Consider the following 23,020-nt stretch of genomic DNA (forward strand, 5'->3'; position numbering starts at 1 on the left):
GCACTACTAGACCCATTGGAGTCCATCTATGAGAGTGTCTGGAGGAATTTGGAGGTGGAGGACCGGAGTCATCTGAACCTTCCTATATGCAGAGTGTGTACTGCTGGGTTTCATCCCCTATCCAACAGGCTTGTATGATCGCAATTGAGGTGAGAGGCTAGCATTATCTATCCTATCTGCACAGTCACCCTGGAGGATCGTGTGGTGGATTGGAGCATTGGTTTGAACAACTTTTTCACCGCTGGGAAATCTTTGAAATTTATGCACTTTGAATATCTCTATTCTTTTTCACTTTATTTAATTTTTCATTTATTTGCACGTTTGGAACACAACGTTTGAACATTTTTTGTATGAAATTTTGGAAGTCAACTTGAACATTATATCAACTGGATTTGTTATATATATATTTTTGATATTTTTCTTTTATATATATAATTTTATTTATATATTTTTCATGGAATCTATTTATACCATTATTTATTCACTTTGCACTTTTTATCTTTGTGCACACTGGCTTATTTGCTATAACTATTGATATACAAACCACTTCCTATTTGGGATTTTGTATTCACGTTAACACTTGAGCACTTTATTTTGGGGGTAACACTGGAAGCCTTTGTTTACATTATATTGGTACATTCACTTCAATCAATGATCTCCATAGTATCATTGTAAATCTATTCTATCTATTATATCCACTACTCCTACCCTTTACACCTGAATTATGGATGTTATGAAGGGTCTTCAAGGAAATTAGGAGTGGAACACAGATTGATTGAACACTACTGATCAATACTCATACGTTTTTATACGTTGTTGTGTGTGTAATATATTTTATCTTATTATAGTTTCCCTTTGGCAAGCGCCATTACACTCCCTGTTTTACAACCACATGAATATAGTAGTTAAACAGTCCACAGATGGTATAAGTAGTAGTGGATTTTAGATTGGTTCTCCAGCAAAGACAGAATCACTGTGTTGATCAGAGGCTGGTTTGCATGTAGAGATGTTAGCTTTTCAATGCACCAGGTGACATGCATACAGTGTGTGAGATCCCACCACCGGAATTGTATATCAGCTTACCAGATAGCAAGCCTTTAGTGCAGTTGGCTATAGCCCAGCCACGGCCTTTGAATCCCCTGGGCTAGGATGTTTTAAAATTCCCAATCGAATGGCAGCCTTGATGTTAAAGGTGGTGCGTGTTTGCGGTTTGGAACGCAACGCAACTCATCAATAACCACAGTAAAACGACAAGCGTAACCCAATCCGGCTCACATGCAGGCAGGAAGATAGAAAGGGACGCAATAGCGTGATATCGTAGGTATAACAGATTTATTAAAAAAGTAATGTACTTACACTTAGGCAGTATAAACACAGCATGTACAAATAAGTAAAAAAGCCGGCCGGCTTACAGAGCCCTCCTCCTAGGCGTGGTGACGTCACTGACGCTGCCTCCAGGCGCGTTTCGTCCTATTGGACATTCTCAATGGACATTCCCCCATTGAGAATGTCCAATAGGACGAAACGCGCCTGGAGGCAGCGTCAGTGACGTCACCACGCCTAGGAGGAGGGCTCTGTAAGCCGGCCGGCTTTTTTACTTATTTGTACATGCTGTGTTTATACTGCCTAAGTGTAAGTACATTACTTTTTTAATAAATCTGTTATACCTACGATATCACGCTATTGCGTCCCTTTCTATCTTCCTGCCTGCATGTGAGCCGGATTGGGTTACGCTTGTCGTTTTACTGTGGTTATTGATGAGTTGCGTTGCGTCCCAAACCGCAAACACGCACCACCTTTAACATCAAGGCTGCCATTCGATTGGGAATCTTGAAACATCCTAGCCCAGGGGATTCAAAGGCCGTGGCTGGGCTATAGCCAACTGCACTAAAGGCTTGCTATCTGGTAAGCTGATATACAATTCCGGTGGTGGGATCTCACACACTGTATGCATGTCACCTGGTGCATTGAAAAGCTAACATCTCTACATGCAAACCAGCCTCTGATCAACACAGTGATTCTGTCTTTGCTGGAGAACCAATCTAAAATCCACTACTACTTATACCATCTGTGGACTGTTTAACTACTATATTCATTTGTTTTTGATATCTGGCGCGGCTTTTTATATTGTTTTATTTTCTTGTCATCACACGCTAGCCGCTGCCTGAATTTACGGTGTTGTGATAGCGCGGTTTTTTGGTGTATATAAGTAACCACATGACTTCAGAAAAGGAGTGGGGGTGGGAATTAAAAAAAATAATGCCTGTCTCCAGGCTAGTGCATGAGATATGTAAATAACCTGTCACTCACAGCAAGGGGGAAGAATGGACAAAAGTTTTGTCCGTTTATCTCACTGAAAAAAGATAAAGAGGATTGCTCAGAGCTGGATTAACTGTTTGTGGCAGGACTGGGCACAGATGATAGGAAATCTTATACTCTACATTGTGACAGCAAAAACAAAACAAAGAAATTTGGGTTTACATCCACTTTAAGGCTTCCCCCCCCCTCTCTGTTTTCACCTGGTGATCTGTCCAGTAACACACCTCCTGTATTAGAGTGCCCCCCCCACTCTGGATGAAGGAGCACAGGGGGCACCTTGGGACAGCAGCATTGTCAGTCTGGAGGGGAGTATTATATGTATTAGCAGATTAAAATACACTAACAAATTAAAGCCAAACTCCAGCTCACACTGTATAATCAGTTACTGCAAACAGTTTTTTTTTTTTTTGCTTTCGGGATAAAGCTGATCATTTTAATCACCCCTGCCAGTGTTAAGTGGTTTGTCTCATCCCTGTAAACCAGTAGGGCGGCTTAATGTTGAGGCGGCGTAGCGTATCGCATATACGCTACGCCGCCGTAAGTCAGAGAGGCAAGTGCTGTATTCACAAAGCACTTGCCTCCTAAGTTACGGCGGCGTAGCGTAAATGGGCCGGCCTAAGCGCGCCTAATTCAAATGTGGAACAGGGGGGCGTGTTTTATGTTAATGACTGGTGACCCGACGTGATTGACGTTTTTTACCAACGGCGCATGTGCCGTTCGTGAAAGAATCCCAGTGCGCATGCGTCGGATAGAATGCTTAAGATACGTCAAACACTGCATAGGACGTGACGTAACTTACGCACAGCCCTATTCGCGTACGACTTACGCAAACGACGTAAAAAGATAGGCTTGTTCCGACGTCCATACTTTGCATGGGCTGCGCCACCTAGGGAGCAGCTTTATCTTTACGCCGGCGTATCTCTTACGTAAACGGCGTAACTAATTGCGACGGGCGCACGTACGTTCGTGAATCGGCGTATCTTGCTCATTTGCAAATTCTATGCTGAAATCGATGGAAGCGCCACCTAGCGGCCAGCGTAAATATGCACCCCTAAGATACGACGGCGTAGCAGACTTACGCCGCTCGTATCTTAGCCTAATTTAAGCGTATCTGGTTTCCAGAATACGCTTAAATTTACGACGGCGTAGATTCAGAGTTACGACGGCGTATCTACTGATACGCCGGCGTAACTGTCTCTGAATCCAGCTAGTAGTCTCCAAACTGTGGCCCGGGGGCCGAATGCAGCCCTTTGCTTGCTTTTATCTGGCCCTTGGGGCAGTATTTTACTGGCTGATGCCAACAAAGCGGCACAGTTCCTCCCAATGACACCAACGATGGGGCCCATTAATACCAATGATGGGGGGACCCTTCCTTCCAATGACACCAGCAATGGGGCCCAATAATACCAATGATGGGGGACCCTTCCTTCTAATGACACCAGCAATGAAGCCCACTGACACCAATGAACGGGCACTATTCCTCCCAATGACTCCAACAATGGGGCACAGCCCCCCCCCACCCCCCCAATGACATCAACAATCCAACTGATGCTGGGACAATTTCTACTCACAATAGCCCCCGTAAAGTCTGAAGGACAGTAAACTGGCCCTTTGTTTAGAAAGTTTGGAGACCTCTCTTGTAAACTAATACATCTGGGGGAGAGCTTGTGCTTTTGAAAAACGACAGACTTACTGACTGAGGGCCAGATTCTCGTACATATGCGGCGTAACGTATCTCGTTTACGTTACTCCGCCGCAAGTTTAACGGGCAAGGGCCTGATTCCCAAACCACTTACCTGTAAACTTGCGGCGGCATGCTCCGTCGGGTAAATTACCCGACGTGCATTGCGCTAAATGACGTCGCACGGACGTCATTTGTTTTGACGGTAACGTAAATGGCGTCCAGCGCCATTCACAGACGACTTACGGAAACTACGTTAAATTTTGAAATTGCGACGCGGGAACGACGGCCATGCTTAACATTGAGTACGCCACCTAGGGGGCATGTTTATCTTTACGCCGCGTATCGCTTACGGAAACTACGTAAAAACACTACGACGGGCAAGCGTACGTTCGTGAATCGGCGTGACTAGTCATTTGCATATTCTATGCTGACCGCAAAGGAAACGCCACCTAGCGGTCAGCGTAGATATTGCAGCCTAATATACATCGGCGCTGGCCGTCGTATCTTAGGCATGTTTAAGTGTATCTCAGTTTGAGAATACACTTAAACATAGGACGGCCTTAGAATCTGACTTATGTTGGCGTATCTGCTGATACGCCGGCGTAATTCTTTGAGAATATGGCCCTGAATCACCAGAATAAAATAAAGGGAAAAAAAAGTCTAAAAAAAGGAAAACAAATGCAGCCGTCACATCTAAGAATTGGTAAGCTGCAATAGAAGAAATGTTTGGTTTTGGGTTCAATATCGCTTTAAACAAGCCGTCTTCTGCCCCCTTCTACAATAACAATCCCTTTTCGGAGAACTGTGCCGTAATTGCCGGGTGAAAGTGCGGTGAACGAGTTCTGGGACGGAGCTGGAAACTTTTAATCAGCTACAAAACATTTGTGATTTCAGAGCCCAATCTGCTCGCTGTACAAGAGAAGCTACAACAGCTTGACGCACATCTGCTGGGAGTGTAACCCTTGCTATGCCGGGAGCTCGGTGTGCGTTCCTCTCCTTACTGGACAGCCACATAGGCTGCTGCTTGTAGGGAGAGACGTCGTCAACGGATCTCATCCCAAAGCCAAGGATGTGTTATTAAAGGGCTGATTCTCTTCTTCCTGGCAGCAGATAGCAATTTCCTATAAATCTAATAGAACTGAGAAGCTGTGCCTCTATTAGATTGTAAGCTCTAAACCCTCTTGTATTTTAGTGTATTGTAACTTTATATTGTAAATGTTTTTATTTATATTGTATAATAATAAAATCAGTCATAATAATAATATTAGTAATAATATTATTATTATTAGTATTGTAATATTAGTAATAATATTATTATTATTAGTATTGTAATATTAGTAATATTATTATTATTATATTAGTAATAATAAAATATTATTGTAATATTAGTAATATTATTATTATTATTATATTAGTAATAATAAATTATTATTATATTAGTAATAAATTATTATTATTATTATTATTATTAATAATATAAAAAATAATGTTTTTCTCTCAGCCTTATTCTTAATATGCCCAACCAAACTGATAGCATGCATGTCAGTTTAAAGGTATATTAGGACTATAATAATAATAATAATAATAATAATAATAATAATAATAATGTTTGCTCATGGCATCTCCATTATATGCCCCACCAAACAGGTTGTGTGCATGACAATGTAAAGGTATAATAGGACTATAATAATAATAGTAATATTAAAATAATAATGATGATATTTGGTCTCTGCATCTTTATTATATGCCCAACCCAACTGGTAGAGTGCATGCCAATGTCAAGGTATAATAATAATAATAATAATAATAATAATAATAATAATAATAATAGCAATATTAAAATATTAATATTTAGTCTCTTCATATTTATTATATGTGCAACCTAACTGGTAGAGTGCATGCAAATGTCAAGGAATAATAATAATAATAATAATAATAATAATAATAATAATAAAATAATAATATTTGCTCTTGGCATCTTTATTATATGCCTAACCAAACTGGTAGTGTGCATGCCAATGTAAAGGTATGGTAGGACTATATTAATAGTCATCATAATAATAATAATAATAATAACAATAATAATAATAATAATAATAGTTTGCTCTCAGCATCTTTATTATATGCCCAACCAAAATGGTAGAGTGTATGCCAATGTAAAGGTATAATAAGACTATAATAATAATAATAATATTTGCTCTTGGCATCCTTATTATATGCCCAACTGAACTGATTGGACCAGATTCTCGTCCAGCGGCGTAACGTATCCGATTTACGTTACGCCGCTGCAACTTAGACAGGCAAGTGCAGTATTCTCAAAGCACTTGCTCCGTAAGTTGCGGCGGCGTATCGTAAATCGGCCGGCGTAAGCCCGCCTAATTTAAATTTGGAACAGGGGGGCGTGTTTTATGTAAATGTTGTGTGACCCGACGTGATTGACGTTTTTCACGAACGGCGCATGCGCCGTCCATGGAAATCTCCCAGTGTGCATTGCTCCTAATACGCCGCAAGGACGTATTGGTTTTGACGTGAACGTAAATTCCGTCCAGCCCCATTCACAGACGGCGTACGTTCGTGAATTTGCATATCTAGCCGATTCACATATTTCGACGCGTAAATCAGCGTACACGCCCCTAGCGGCCAGCGTAAATATGCAGTTAAGATACGACGGCGTAAGAGACTTACGCCTGTCGGATCTAACAGATATCTATGCGTAACTGATTCTAAGAATCAGGCGCATAGATACAACAGGCCGGACGCAGAGATACGACGGCGTATCTGGAGATACGCCGCCGTATCTCCTCTAAGAATCTGGGCCGTAGTGTGCATGCCAATGTAAAGGTATAATAGGACTAGAATAATAATAATAATAATAATAATAATAATAATAATAATAATTGCTCTCAGCATCTTTATTATATGCCCAACCCAACTGGTAGAGTGCATGCCAATATAAAGGTATAATAAGACTATAATAATAATAATAATAGTCACATAAATATTAATAATAATAATAGTCACAATAATAATAATAATTGCTCTCTGCATCTTTATTATATGCCCAACCAAACTGATAGAGTGCATGCCAATGTAAGGCTGTCCATACATTATACACTTTTCTTGTACAAATTCCTTTAGATTCAACCAAAACCATATAATAAGAGGTCACACCTAAACACTTTTAATTTGTATGAATCAGGCAGGCCCTTGCACTACATAGTTGAAGGCAGAGCTTTTTTTCTAAAAAAAATAGGTGCAGGAACTCAACCACGACCCCATTCAAATTTCACAAACAGTAGAAGGGTCATAAAGGGGCATTAAATACCAGGATTGTGTTACATACAGAGTGCAGAGTTCAGGGGGGTTACACACAGAGTGCAGAGCTGTCACTTGTAAACACAGAAACCAGACTTCTGTGTCTACAAGTGATTGTGGTGAGCAGGCACCGAAGGGTCTGAGCCAGAGGTGGTGGAACTGAGTTCCCCCTGAAAAAAAAGCCCTGGTTGAAGGTAAATCTAAAGGAAATTGAATAAGAACATTTTAAAAAGTATGGCCAGCCTTAAGGTATAATAACACTATAATAATAATAATAATAATAGTAATAATAAAAAAAATAATAATAATAATAATAATAATAAAATAATAATAATAATAATAATAATAATAATAATAATAAAAAAATGTATAATAATTATTATAATAATAATAATAATATAAATAATTATAATAATAATAATAATAATTATAATAATAATAATAATAATAATAATAATAATAATAATAAAATAATAAAATAATAATAAAATAATAATAATAATTGCTCTCTGCATCTTTACTATATGGCCAACTGAACCGGCAGAGTGCACGCCAATATAACGGTTCCTGCCCTGCTATAGAAGAAGTTTATTGCTGCTATTTAAACAATTTTGGACTTGTCTGTCTTGGCAAACATTTTACCACATGGTTGCGGTTTGGTGCCAATGAACAAGACCTATTCAAGTGAATGGGGCTGCGTCGCCACCGCGTGCGCTATTTTACATCCTGGGCTTACTTTACATACTTTCCTATTACATCCCTGTGTTTTTGGTACAAATTCCGGAGACGACGTCCCATCGTACAACACACACGGAGGATGTATCTGGCCAGTAAGGAGAGGAACGTGTACCGAGCTCCTCCCGGCATATGACGGGTTACTCCTCCAACAGCCGTGCATCAAGCGGGGGGGCGCAGCGCTCACAGGGTTAAAATAGGCGCCTCCTCGCCGCCTGTCAAATGCAATGTTAGCCGCATGTCTAAACGTAGCCTTGCTCAAATCAGGAGAAGGGATTAGCGAGGACCGAGGCGGAGGGGGATGCGAGAGCATCCTCAGCAAGGAAAGGGTTAAAGCAGGGGACCAGGAGAAGGCAGGTGACAGAGCGAAAAGCTTGGCAGAGAGGGGGGGGGGGGGGAGAGATGGGTCACTTACATCGTCCATGGTCAGCCTGTGCCCAGGATACGCAGATCTACGACCTGAGACTACAGGAAGGGAAGGCAGATGTCCTCCTCCATGCAGCCCCTTCCCTGCACACCCCACCCACCCAGGCTGGACCTCAGGCCCTGACAGGCTGAGCAAAGAGGAACCTTCCTAAGCCCTGAACAGCTCAGCTCTCCACCCTCCGCTCGCCTCGATTCCTCTTTTCTCTGCTGCTCACAAAACCTCGGCTTTAAAAAAAGTTGGGTTTCCGGTGGTTGGGCTGAAAATTGAGTCAGTGAACTGAAAGTGCGAAGCAGCTGAGTACATAGAGAGAGCCGTACACCGCCCAACAGAGACGTGCGCAAACGCTGCATAATAAATATGGCTTTCTACCGGAAAATCAAAAAAATGACATTAGCCACTTGAAGACCCGGCACTTTCTGGCACTTTTTGTTTACATGTAAAAATCATTTTTTTTTGCTAGAAAATTACTTAAAAGCCCCAAACATTATATTGTTTACCTATACAAACATTATATATTTTTTTTACTTATATAAATATTATATATTTTTACTTATATAAACATTATAGGCCAGATTCAGATAGGAGATAAGACGGTGTATCTCCAGATACGCCATCGTATCTCTGAGTCTGAGGCGTCGTATCTTGGCGCCTGATTCAAAGAATCCGATACGCCAGAATTTCTCTAAGATACGACCAGCGTAAGTCTCCTACGCCGTCGTATCTTAACTGCATATTTACGCTGGCCGCTAGGGGCGTGTACGCTGATTTACGCCTAGAATATGTAAATCAGCTAGATACGCCTATTCACGAACGTACACCCGTCGCAGTATAGATACGCCGTTTACGTTAGGCTTTTTCCGGCGTAAAGTTACCCCTGCTATATGAGGCGCAGCCAATGTTAAGTACGGACGTCGGGCCAGCGTCAAATTTTCCGTCGATTACGTTGTTTGCGTAAGTCGTTCGCGAATAGGGCTGTGCGTCATTTACGTTCACGTCAAAAGCATTGGCTTTTTGCGGGTTAATTTGGAGCATGCGCACTGGGATACTTTCACGGACGGCGCATGTGTCGTTCGTAAAAAGCGGCATTTACGTGGGGGTCACAATAAATTAACATAAAACACGCCCACATGTTCCATATTTGAATTAGGCGGGCTTACGCCGGCCTATTTACGCTACGCCGCCGTAACTTTGCTTTGAGAATACTGCACTTGCCTGTCAAAGTTGCGGAGGCGTAGCGTAAATAGGATACGTTACGCCCGCTCACAAATACGCGCTCCCTACGTCCGCTCACAAATACGCGCTCCCTACGTGAATCTGGCCCTATATATTTTTACTTATACAAACATTATGGGCCAGATTCACGTAGGGAGCGCGTATTTGTGAGCGGGCGTAACGTATCCTATTTACGCTACACCTCCGCAACTTTGACAGGCAAGTGCAGTATTCTCAAAGCAAAGTTGTGGCGGCGTAGCGTAAATAGGCCGGCCTAAGCCCGCCTAATTCAAATATGGAACATGTGAGCGTGCTTTATGTTAATTTATTGTGACCCCCCCCACGTAAATGACGCTTTTTACGAACGGCGCATGCGCCGTCTGTGAAAGTATCCCAGTGTGCATGCTCCAAATTAACCCGCAAAATGGCGATTGTTGCAATACTTTGTCACATCGTATTTGCGCAGCGGTCTTACAAGCGCACTTTTTTGGGGGAAAAATATATATTTTTTAACTAAAAAATAAGACACCAGTAAAGTTAGCCCTTTTTTTTTTTTATATACTGTGAAAGATAATGTTACGCCGAATAAATTGATACCCAACATGTCGCGCTTCAAAATTGCGTCCGCTTGTGGAATGGCGACAAACTTTTACCCTTTAATATCTCCATAGGCGACGTTTAAAAAATTCTACAGGTTGCATGTTTTGAGTAAGACCCCTTTTACACTGAGGAGTTTTTCAGGCGGTACAGCGCTAAAAATAGCGTTGCTATACCGCCTAAAAATGTCTGCACTGCATACTCAATGTGACGCCCGAGGCGCTGGCTGGAGACAAAAAAATCTCCTGCAAGCAGCATCTTTGGAGCGGTGAGAGGAGCGGCGTGTATACCGCTCCTTCACCGCTCCTTCCCATTTAGAACAATGGGAAACCGCGGCAATACCACCTGCAATGCGCCTCTGCAGAAGCGCATTGCGGGTGGTATTAACCCTTTATCGGCCACTAGCGGGGGTTAATACCGCACCGCTAGCGGCCGAATCCTGTGGCAAATCCGACGGTATAGCGCTATACTGCCACTGCGGCTCCGTGGATCAGTGCCGCCTATTGGTGCCCATCAGTGCTGCATATCAGTGTCACCCATCAATTCTACATATCAGTGCTCATTTGTGAGGGGGAAAACAAAGTTTTATGACAGAAACTAAGAAACATTTTATTTCACCCCCAAATTTTGGTCTTTTTTAGTTTGTTTAGCAAAAAATAAAAATCCCAGAGATGATCAAATATCACCAAAAGAAAACTCTATTTGTGGGAAGAAAATAATAAAAATGTAATTTGGGTACAGTGTAGCACGACCGCGGAATTGTCATTCAAAGTGCGACAGTGCTGAAAGCTGAAAATTGTCCTGGGCAGGAGGGGCGAAAGTGCCCGGTATTGAAGGACTTAAAGTGGAGTTTCCATACCAAATTTTTTTTTCATTATTGTGCTCATTAGACCTAAAAAAGTAAAAAAAAAAAATTTTTTTTTTTACTCACCTGGAAATGCCTGTTGCTATGTGGTCCCACAAAATCTGCCTTTGGAATCACCTATGATTCTGACATCATCTCCCTCTAATGCTCCTAGGAAATGTGTGTCATCATTTCCCAGGATGCAGTGCGCTACCCAATTATCGCTCCCCATCCAAGACTTCCAGGAAGTAAGGGATACTCCGTCGTATCTCTCAGAGTATCTATGCGACTGATTCATGTAATTGTTTTACACTGTCGGATCTTAGGATGCAATACCGCGGCCGCCGCTGGGGGGAGTTCGCGTCGTAAACCAGCGTCGGGTATGCAAATTAGTAGTTACGGCGATCCACGACGGATTTTCGCGTTCGCTACGTTGCTGCTAGTCTAGTTTCCCGTCGCAAAGTTAGTCATCGTTTTAGGTGCCCTAACTTTAGTCAGCACACGTATGTGCTGTTTAAAGTATGGCCGTCGTTCCCGCGTCGAAATTTGACATTTTTTTCTTCTTGCGTAAAACGTCCGGGAATACAAAAGTAGGCTACGCACGTCGTCGCCGTTCGGAAAAATGACGTCACTTTGCGCAAAGCACGGCGGGAAATTCAAAATAGAGCATGCGCAGTAGGTCCGGCGCGGGAGCGCGCCTAATTTAAATGGCACACGCCCCTTTGAATTACGCGGGCTTACACCGGAGGCCGCCAGCGTAAGTTTTCACGCAAGTGCTTGGTGAATCAGGCACTTGCGATGAAAACTTGCGGCGGTGTACGTTACGCCGCCGCTAGTCTACGTGAATCTGGCCCTGAGTATGCGGATCGGCGGCAGATTGTAAAATAGTAAGTGACCGGATTTATATTCTAAAAATGCAGGATGAAAGGACATACATTTAAAAAATGCTAATTGTGGTTGGAACTCCGCTTTAAGGGGGCAAATCCTTCCGGGGCTGAAGTGGTTAACGTTGCTTTTCTCTTGTCAGGAGGCCAAAGACAGATCTTGGTGTAGAAGAAGATATGAGAAAAGCGCAGAGTGTCGTCACCTTGTATTGGTTTTTGTTACAATGTCTCTTTTTTATGTAAGCAGAAATGAAACAATCAAGAATTACTATTCATAGATACATGGAGAAGAGACACGAGACTCTACAGCGAACATTATGGGCCAACGAGGACTACAGAGGGAAGTGACCTATGAGGACAGAGTGACAAAAACATCACAACCCCAGACAAACCAATACATACAGAGGCCCAGATTCACAGAGAGCAAGGCGCACATTACGCCGCCGTAGAGTAACCAATGTACGCTACGCCAACGCAGCGCAGCGAGGCAAGCAATGCATTCAGCAAGCCAGTGCTCCCAATGCTGCGCCAGCGTGGCGTGGGATTCGAAGGCGTACGCCAGCGTAGGCGGAAGTGGGCGTGACCCATGCAAATGAGGCATGACCCCATGCAAATGATGGGCCAAGCGCCAGACAGGTACGTATCACGAACTGCGCATGTGCCGTGACGTGGAAGCATCCCCCTGCGCCTGCTCACAACCACGTCGGAACAACTGCCTAAACTACGCCGGATTACTGCGTACGGCGTGAACGTAACCTACGCCCAGCCAGACACGTGTCCAACGTAAAATACGCCGGCTTGTGTTCCCTGGTGCAGACCTTTGCATGTCTGTTGCCGGGTTGCACCTCCTTTATGGCAAATAACTTTACGCCGGACGTACAACTTACGCGCAACTCTCATAGCCTGCGTTGGGCGCACGCGGGTTCGTGAATCGCCGTATTTCCCTCATTTGCATGTTTGAATGGCTAATCAATGGGAGCGGCACCATGCGCCCAGCCTAAATGTGCGCCCACCCTACGCCGGCGTAAGCAAGATACGTTGGCGGGGTGTAGCCTGGTTTTAGGTGCATATGTCATGGACGTCCTTCCGGTGTCAGGAGAATCCGTTCCCGGCGCGTGCGCATTGGTGCGCGTCTGCCCGCGCATGCTCGCATCGGTGGCGTTCGCGGCGCGCATATGGGTGCGCGCGCACGTTGACAGTGTTTGGCGCCAAGACTCCCTATATAAACAGTCTGGTCCCTCACCAGCTTGCTGTCCTGTCTACAGCGTTTCCCTGGAGAACCTGCACCTGTATACTTGTTGTTCCTGATTACCTGACCCGGCTTCCTTTGACCTCGCTTGTTTGCAACCCGCCCCCGATCCCGGCTACGTCTGACCTCTGCACCTGCTTAACCCTTGGCACTGTCTCTGCCCGCCTGTTATACCGACCCGGCCTGAACCTTGACTACCCCTTTGGACTTTGCTCTGGCTCTGATCCGCTCATCTGTGTTGACCCGGCTTGCCTGACCTGCTTAATTCCTGCTCCATAAGTGCCACTTCGTTGTTCCAGCCTGCTGCCAGCATCCTGCCAGGACCTCAGTGGTTCATCCTGCTACTGCTTCCAGCGACTACCCAGTCAACTACCAGGCGCTTGTGCCCCTCTGTACACCCGACCCCCTGTCTGCTCTACCAGGGGCTCCTGAGTCAGAGGCTTACGAGAGGCCGCTCCCTGCACATCGGGCTCCCATCACTAGGTACGTGACAGTACAGGACAGCCATGTCTGAGCCCACGCAGGGAGCGTCTCCCATGGAGGACTTATGCCGTCACCTGGATGGCCTCACAACCGCTGTAAGAACTCTGCAAGAGGGATATAGCCGCCCGGAAGGGCGCATTCAGACCTTGTCCGCAGCAGCCCCGGCTGCATCTGGAACCTCCCCGGGCCCCTCAGTCGTGATGCTACCGCCTGAGCAGAGAGTCCCCACCCCAGAAAGATTTTCTGGGGACCGAACCAAGTACAGAGCTTTTCGTAATGCCTGCGAGCTCTTTTTCGCCCTGCAACCCAGGACCTTTTCACTCGAGTCCACAAAAGTAGGATTCGTTATCTCACTGTTGTCAGGTGAACCTCAGACTTGGGCTCATCGCCTCTTGGAACGCAAGGAGGATTGCCTTGAGTCACTGATTACCTTCTTCCAAGCGATGGACCTCATTTATGAAGATACCCAGCTGGCGGCCACTGCAGAAGCGGCTTTGAGTACACTACAACAGGGGCGCAGGGCAGTAGAAGATTACGTGGCAGAGTTCAGACAGTGGAGCTCCGATACCAATTGGAATGATGCTGCCCTGCGTCACCAGTTTCGTATGGGCCTATCAGAACCTTTAAAGGACGAACTAGCCCGAGTTGGCATCCCTGCCACGCTCGAAGCTCTCATCCTGTTGTCCGTACAGATTGACAGGCGATTGAGGGAACGCCGAGCGGAACGCACGACTAACATGCATCCCAGCGCATCTACACGGGTACCTCGTTCTCCTTACTCAGCTCCTCCCAACCCTGTGCCAGCCTCCACCGATACTTCAGAACCAATGCAGCTAGGCCTGCTCCGCCCATCTCTGACCCCGGAAGAGCGCCAGCGGCGGCGAATCAACAATCTGTGTCTGTACTGCGGAGAGTCAGGCCACTTTGTGAGGACTTGCCCGGCCAAGATTCGTAAGTGCTCAACCCTCTCATCTGCTTTTTCTCCTACAGTATGTAACATTGATACTCATCTGGCTATTTCCATCTCGTTACAGCTCCCAGGAAGGAACGTTCTGACTTCCGCAATCATTGATTCTGGTGCCTGTAGCGGCTTCATGGACGCTTCTTTTGCCTCCCAACATGGCATTCCGCTGCGACCCAGACGCCAGAAACTTGCCGTCCATTTAGCCGATGGATCTACCATCAGATCCGGCCCTGTTACACAAGAAACCATGCCTCTCTATGCTCTCATCGCCAATAACCACTGGGAATTACTTTGCCTGGATATCATCGAGTCTCCAATGTTCCCTATCATTCTGGGCATGCCCTGGCTGAGGGCTCATAACCCCCAGATTGATTGGGATTCTGGGAGGATTCATTTCCCTTCTTCTTATTGCCGCCAGCATTGCCTTCAAGAACCGGCCGTCAACTCGTCCCCCCTGTTATGTCTGGAAAACGAAGCCGAAAACCGTCTATTAGTCCCAGAAGCCTACCACAGTTTTTTGGACGTTTTCAGTAAAAAGGGCGCTGAGACCCTACCACCACATAGGTCTTACGACTGTCCAATTGAGCTCCTTCCTGGGGCAGAGATCCCTTTCGGTAGGATCTTCCCTCTGACCGAATTGGAACTGGTAGCTTTAAAGTCTTATATAGACGAAAATTTAGAAAGAGGCTTCATACGTCCCTCAACATCTCCGGCCGGAGCTGGAATATTCTTCGTAGAGAAAAAAGACCATTCCCTACGCCCCTGCGTAGACTATCGGGACTTAAATAAAATTACAATCAAGAATAGGTACCCTCTTCCGCTGGTCCCCGAATTATTCCAGATACTTGGAGCTGCGACCATCTTCACTAAACTTGATCTCCGCGGGGCCTATAACCTAGTTCGCATAAGAGATGGCGACGAATGGAAAACCGCGTTCCGCACTCGATTCGGGCATTTTGAATACCTTGTTATGCCCTTCGGCCTGTGTAACGCCCCCGCAACCTTTCAACATTTTGTAAATGACATTTTCAGAGAGTACCTTGACCTGTTTGTTATAATTTATCTGGATGACATCTTGATCTTCTCCTCTTCCCTGTCAGACCATCAAGAACATGTTCGAAAAGTACTTGCCCGGCTCCGTCAACATAATTTATATGCCAAATCCGAGAAGTGCGAGTTTGAGCGAGAGAGCATTCAATTCCTGGGTCTAATCATCTCGGCAGAAGGTATTAAAATGGATCCACAGAAGGTCACCGCCATTTTGGACTGGCCCGCTCCCACCGACAAGAAAGCGATCCAACGCTTCGTGGGATTCGCAAACTTTTACCGAAAATTTATTAAAGGTTTCTCCTCCATCATCACCCCCATTACAAATTTAACCAGGCAAGGCACTCGGTTCCAATGGTCTCCCGAAGCCCAGACGGCTTTTTCTACTCTAAAGGGTCTGTTCACTTCAGCCTCCATCTTAAGACATCCTGATCCAACCTTACCCTACATCCTGGAAGTTGACGCATCGGAAGTGGCGGTCGGAGCGGTGCTCTCCCAGAGACAGGGGCCCAAGGCCCTGCTGCATCCAGTCGCATTCTTCTCCCGCAAGTTATCAGAAGCAGAGAGAAATTATGATGTCGGAGACAGGGAACTTTTGGCGATCAAAGCCGCCCTCTAGGAGTGGCGCTACCTTTTGGAGGGTGCAGCACACCCCATCCTGATCTTTACCGATCACAGGAACTTGGAGTACCTGAAGAGTGCAAGGAGATTGAAGCCACGCCAGGCCAGATGGGCACTTTTTTTTACCCGATTTCTCTTCCACATTACTTACAGACCCGGGTCAAAGAACACCAAACCTGATGCACTCTCCCGGATGTTTAATGGGCCGGAGGCTCCTTCCTCCCCTGACACCATTCTAACCACCGGTAACTTCCTTGTGCTACAAGGGGACCTCCTGTCCCAAATCATGCAGGCTTCCTCAGAGATCTCTACACCATCAGTTCCAACCCTACAGTTAAGAGACAATCTATTATGGAACAAGGATAAGATCTTTGTGCCCCAACAACTACGGGTAGCAGTTCTCAAGTCTTGCCATGATCATGAATTAGCCGGCCATTTCGGAGTCCACAAAACATTTGAACTTCTCCAGCGTACCTTCTGGTGGCCACAGTTATCCCGGGACTGCAGAAGCTACGTGGAATCCTGCACTACCTGCATCCAAAACAAGGGCAGCAGAGCCAGAGCGTGGGGATTGCTAAAGCCACTACCTGTCCCGGAAAAACCATGGAGGATGATATCCATGGACTTTATTGTCGAACTTCCTCCATCAGAAGGTTATACCACCATCTTTGTGGTGGTGGATAGGCTCTCTAAAATGGCCCACTTCTTGCCTATGATCGGAACACCTTCTGCCCCTGAAACAGCAAAGATCTTTGTTAAAGAGATAGTGAGGCTCCATGGCATACCCGCTAATATTGTATCCGACCGGGGGGTACAATTCACGTCAAGATTCTGGAAATCTCTATGTGGAGCTCTGAAAATTGACCTTTCTTTTTCATCTGCATACCACCCTCAGACCAACGGTCAGACTGAGCGTACCAATCAGACGCTCGAGCAGTATCTGCGCTGCTTTTCAAGTTTTTCCCAGGATGATTGGGCTTCCCTGCTGCCTCTTGCAGAATTTGCCTACAATAACTCTGTTCACTCCGCTACCAAGCAGTCTCCATTTTTTGCCAATTACGGTTTCCACCCATTGTTTCTTTCCAACAACATTCCGGAATGTTCTGTACCGGCTGCCCAAGAAACCCTGGATTTCTTCACCACCAACAATAAGTTGCTCCAGGAAACAATGGAGAAAACCCAGGAATACAATAAAGAGGTGTTTGACAGGAGGAGGAGAGGAGAACTTGATCTATCGCCTGGGGACCAAGTCTGGCTGTCTACCTTGAACCTAAAACTGGCCTGCCCATCTAAGAAATTAGGTCCCAAGTTTGTGGGTCCTTACCAGATTCTCAGGAAAATTAATGAAGTTGCCTATGAGTTGAAGTTACCTGCCTCCTTCCGGATCCACCCAGTCTTTCACGTGGCTTTACTCAAACCTACAGTCCCGGACCCTTTCACCAACCGGAATGCCGGTCCTCCAAAACCAGTACTTGTCGATGGCGAAGAGGAATATGAGGTGGAGTCCATCCTGGACTGCAGGAAGAGGCGCAACCAGATTCAATATTTGGTGAAGTGGAAGGGCTATGGCCCGGATGAGAATTCCTGGGAACCAGAGACTAACATCCATGCCAAGAGACTGATTCTGGCCTTTAAGAGGGCACACCTGAATAGGTTGGCCCAGTTGGGCATCCGGAGGCTGCCCGTAGAGGGGGGGCAATGTCATGGACGTCCTTCCGGTGTCAGGAGAATCCGTTCCCGGCGCGTGCGCATTGGTGCGCGTCTGCCCGCGCATGCGCGCATCTGTGGCGTTCGCGGCGCGCGTACGGGTGCGCGCACACGTTGACAGTGTTTGGCGCCAAGACTCCCTATATAAACAGTCTGATCCCTCACCAGCTTGCTGTCCTGTCTACAGCGTTTCCCTGGAGAACCTGCACCTGTATACTTGTTGTTCCTGATTACCTGACCCGGCTTCCTTTGACCTCGCTTGTTTGCAACCCGCCCCCGATCCCGGCTACGTCTGACCTCTGCACCTGCTTAACCCTTGGCACTGTCTCTGCCCGCCTGTTATACCGACCCGGCCTGAACCTTGACTACCCCTTTGGACTTTGCTCTGGCTCTGATCCGCTCATCTGTGTTGACCCGGCTTGCCTGACCTGCTTAATTCCTGCTCCATAAGTGCCACTCCGTTGTTCCAGCCTGCTGCCAGCATCCTGCCAGGACCTCAGTGGTTCATCCTGCTACTGCTTCCAGCGACTACCCAGTCAACTACCATGCGCTTGTGCCCCTCTGTACACCTGACCCCCTGTCTGCTCTACCAGGGGCTCCTGAGTCAGAGGCTTACGAGAGGCCGCTCCCTGCACATCGGGCTCCAATCACCAGGTACGTGACAGCATATCTGTTTGTGGGTCTGGCGCACAGATACGACGGCGCACATTTGCACTTACGTCGGCGTAACTTGTTATACGTGGGCGTAAGTGCTTTGTGAATCTGGGCCATTGTATCCAGAAAGTATTCACAGAGCTTCACTTTTTCCACATTTTGTTATGTTACAGCCTTATTCCAAAATGGATTAAATTCATTATTTTCCTCAAAATTCTACAAACATTCCCCCATAATGGCAACGTGAAAGAAGTTTGTTTGAAATCTTTGCAAATGTACATAAGTATCTTAAGCTCCTCCCATGTACACAAGTATCACAGGCTCCTCCAATGTACATAAGTGTTCACAGACTCCTCCCATGTACATAAGTTTTACAGGCTCCTCCCATGTACATAAGTTTTACAGGCTCCTCCCATGTACATAAGTATCACAGCCTCCTCCCATGTACATAAGAATCACAGGCTCCTCCCATGTACGTAAGTATCACAGGCTCCTCCCATGTACATAAGTATCACAGGCTCCTCCCATGTACATAAGTATCACAGGCTCCTCCCATGTACATACGTATCACAGGCTCCTCCCATGTACATAAGTATCACAGGCTCCTCCCATGTACATAAGTATCACAGGCTCCTCCCATGTACATAAAGCGGAGGTTCACCCGTATATATGACTATTTCCCCCTAGATTCCTGCTCGTTTTGTCTAGGGGAATCGGCTAGTTGTTTTAAAATATGAGCCGTACTTACCGTTTACGAGATGCATCTTCTCCGTCGCTTCCGGGTATGGGCTGTGGGACTGGGTGTTCCTATTTTGATTGACAGTCTTCCGAGAGGCTTCCGACGGTGCGCAGGCGCAGTATAGAGCCGCACCGACGTTCGGCTTCTTTCGGCTACTAGTGACGCGATGGATGCGACCGTCGGAAGCCTCTCGGAAGACTGTCAATCAAGAAGGAACGCCCGCTCCCGAAGACCCATACCCGCAAGCGACGGAGAAGATGCATCTCGAAAACGGTAAGTACGGCTCATATTTTAAAACAACTAGCCGATTCCCCTAGACAAAACGAGCATCCATCTAAGGGGAAAAGAGAAAAAAAAAACTTAATTGGGTGAACTCCCGCTGTAAGTATCACAGGCTCCTTCTATGTACATAAGTATCACAGGCTCCTCCCATGTACATAATTATCACAGACTCCTCCCATGTACATAAGTATCACAGGTTCCTCCCATGTACATAAATATCACAGACTCCTCCCATGTACATAAGTATCACAGGCTGCCACCACCATGCTTCACAGTAGGGATGGTATTAACCAGGTGATGATCGGTGCCTGGTTTTCTCCAGACATGACGCTTGCCATTCAGGCCAAAGAGTTTAATCTTTGTTTCATCAGACCAAAGAATTTTGTTTCTCATGGTCTCAGTCTCCTTCAAGTGCCTTTTGGAAAACTTCAGGTGGGCTGTCATGTGCCTTTTACTGAGGAGTGGTACTGTCCGGCCTCTCTACCATACAGGCCTGATTGGTGGAGTGCTGCAGAGATGGTTGTTCTTCTGGAAGGTTCTCCTCTCTTCACAGAGAAATGCTGGAGCTCTGTCAGAGTGACCATCGGGTTTTGGTCACCTCCCTGACTAAGGTCCTTCTCCCCCAATCGCTCAGTTTGGCCGGGCGGCCCGCTCTACGAAGAGTCCTGGTGGTTCTAAACTTCTTACATTTACAGATGATGGAGGCCACTGTGCTCATTGGGACCTTCAATGCTGCAGAAATTTTACTGTACCCTTCCCCCGATCTGTCCCTCCATACAATCCTGTCTCTGATGTCTACAGACAATTACTTGGATTTCTTGGCTTGGTTTGTGCTCTGACATGCACTGTTAACTGTGGAACATTTATATAGACAGCTGTGTGCCTTTCCAAATCACGTCCAATCAACTGAATTTACCACACAGGTGGGCTCCAATCAAGTTGGAGAAACATCTCATGGATGATCGGTGGAAATAGGAAGCACCTGAGCTAAATTTTGAGCGTCATGGCAAAGGCTGGGAATACTTCTGTACATGGGATTTCTTCATTTTTTAGTTTCAATACATTTGTAATGATTTATTTTATGTTGTCATTATGGGGGATTAATTCCATCACGTCCCGGGTGGGCAGATATAATGGCCCAGATTCAAGAAGCAATTGCGCCTGCGTAACCATAGTTACGCAGCGCAATTGCTTAATTGCGCCGGCGTAACGAATGCTCCTGATTCAGGAACCTCGCTACGCCGACTACAGCCTAAGATATGCGTGGCATAAGGCTCTTATGCCCGCATATCTTAGGCTGCATTCTTGCGATGGCCGCTAGGTGGCGTTCCCATTGTGCTCAGCGTATAGTATGCAAATTGCATACTAACGCCGATTCACTATGGTACGCGCGCCCTGCGTACGCAGGTTACGTCGTTTGCATACGGCGTGTTTAGCGTAAGGCTGCCCCTTCTAATAGCAGGGGCAACCAATGCTAAAGTATACCCGTCGTTCCCGCGTCGCGAAATTTGAAATTTACGTTGTTTGCGTAAGTGAATCATGAATGGCGCTGGACGCCATTCACGTTCACTTTGAAGCAAATGACGTCCTTGCGACGTCATTTGCCGCAATGCACGTCGGGAAAGTTTCCCGACAGGGCATGCACTCTACGCTCGGCGCGGGAGCGCGCCTAATTTAAATGATTCCCGCCCCCTACGGGATCATTTAAATTGCGCGCGCTTACGCCGGGCATTTTGCCAGAGCGCCCACGCAATTTACGGAGCTACTGCTCCGTGAATCGCGGGTAGCGCAAAAAATTTGCGGGGGCGCAGGGCAAAAACGGTGCCCTGCGCCTACGTAAAAAAAGCGCAAGGCTACCTGAATCTGGGCCATTGTTTTTTTCTTGCAGGCACTTGTGCGCAAAATGCCCTCCTTTGTTAGGCCGGATTCACACCTATGCAGTTTTAGTGCTTTTTGCATTTCGCAGATTTGCAATACAGTCCATTTTATATGGTTTCCTATGGAACACAATCTGTAGTGCAAATCTGCAAGATGCAAAAAGCACCAAAAATGCATAGGTGTGAATCCACCCCCGGACCATATTGCTGGTCAAAGACCAGAGCACTTTTTGCGATTCGGCACTGCGTCGCTTTAACTGACAATTGCGCGGTCGTGCGACGTGGCTCCCAAACAAAATGGGCGTCCTTTTTTTCCCACAAATAGAGATTTCCTTTGGTGGTATTTGATCACCTCTGCGGTTTTTAGTTTTTGCGCTATAAACAAAAATAGAGCGACAATTTTGAAAAAAAATGAATATTTTTTACTTTTTGCTATAATAAATATCCCCCAAAAATATATAAAAAAACGTTTTTTCTCCTTAGTTTAGGCCGATACGTATTCTACATATTTTTCGTAAAAAAAAATAAAAAAAAAATCGCAATAAGCGTTTATTGATTGGTTTGCACAAAAGTTATAGCATTTACAAAATAGGGGGTATTTTTATGGCATTTTTATTAATATTTTTTTTTTTTTTTACTAGTAATGGCGGCGATCATTATGGCGGACACTTCGGACACTTTTGACACATTTTTGGGACCATTGGGATTTTTATAGCGATCAGTGCTATTAAAATGCATTGGATTACTATAAAAATGCCACTGGCAGTGAAGGGGTTAACACTAGGGGGCGGGGAAGGGGTTAAGTATGTTCCCTGGGTGTGTTCTAACTGTAGGGGGGTGGCCTCACTAGGGGGAATGACTGATCTTCTGTTTATACATTGTATGAACAGAAGATCAGCATTTCCCCCCTGACAGGACCGGGAGCTGTGTGTTTACACACACAGCTCCCGGTCCCCGCTCTGTAACGAGCGATCGTGTGTGCCCGGCGGCGATCGCGCCCTCTGGGCACGTGCACAGGAGTCGAGGGCGAGCGGGGGGGCGCGAGCGCCCCTAGTGGCCTGCGAGAGAGCCGACGTAGAGCTACGGCTCTCGCGCAGGGGAGCCGACCTGCCGCCGTAAAACGATGGCGGCAGGTCGGCACGTAGTTAATTTGCTTTCAGATATTTCTCCTAAGGATGGAGTTTGAATGGTAACTGCGGACGTCACGTCCCTTTATACCATCATCCCTCACGAGTTAGGTTTTGAGGCTGTTCAAGGCTTTTTGGAGTGAGATTCTGATCTGTCCCAAGACCAGATGGCTTTCCTTATGGTGTTATTGAGGTTTGCGGCCTCTCATAACTATTTTTGGTGGGACAACAATTTCTACAGGCAGGATATGGG

The 23,020-nt window shown here is 46.0% G+C and overlaps 1 protein-coding gene across 1 annotated transcript in view; it reads right to left on the reverse strand.

Annotated features, from left to right (window-relative positions):
• PLEKHO2 (pleckstrin homology domain containing O2) overlaps positions 1-8,583 on the reverse strand; it is a 103,114-nt gene extending 94,531 nt beyond the window's left edge. Inside the window, exon 1 of the mRNA XM_040342312.1 lies at positions 8,469-8,583. Within this exon, the coding sequence (XP_040198246.1) occupies positions 8,469-8,477 (9 nt within the window). The 5' untranslated portion in view covers positions 8,478-8,583. The remainder of the gene's footprint in view (positions 1-8,468) is intronic.
• Between the last annotated feature and the right edge of the window lie 14,437 nt (positions 8,584-23,020).

The sequence above is a fragment of the Rana temporaria genome, chromosome 3 (assembly GCF_905171775.1).
Source record: "Rana temporaria chromosome 3, aRanTem1.1, whole genome shotgun sequence".
Taxonomy (NCBI): domain Eukaryota; kingdom Metazoa; phylum Chordata; class Amphibia; order Anura; family Ranidae; genus Rana; species Rana temporaria.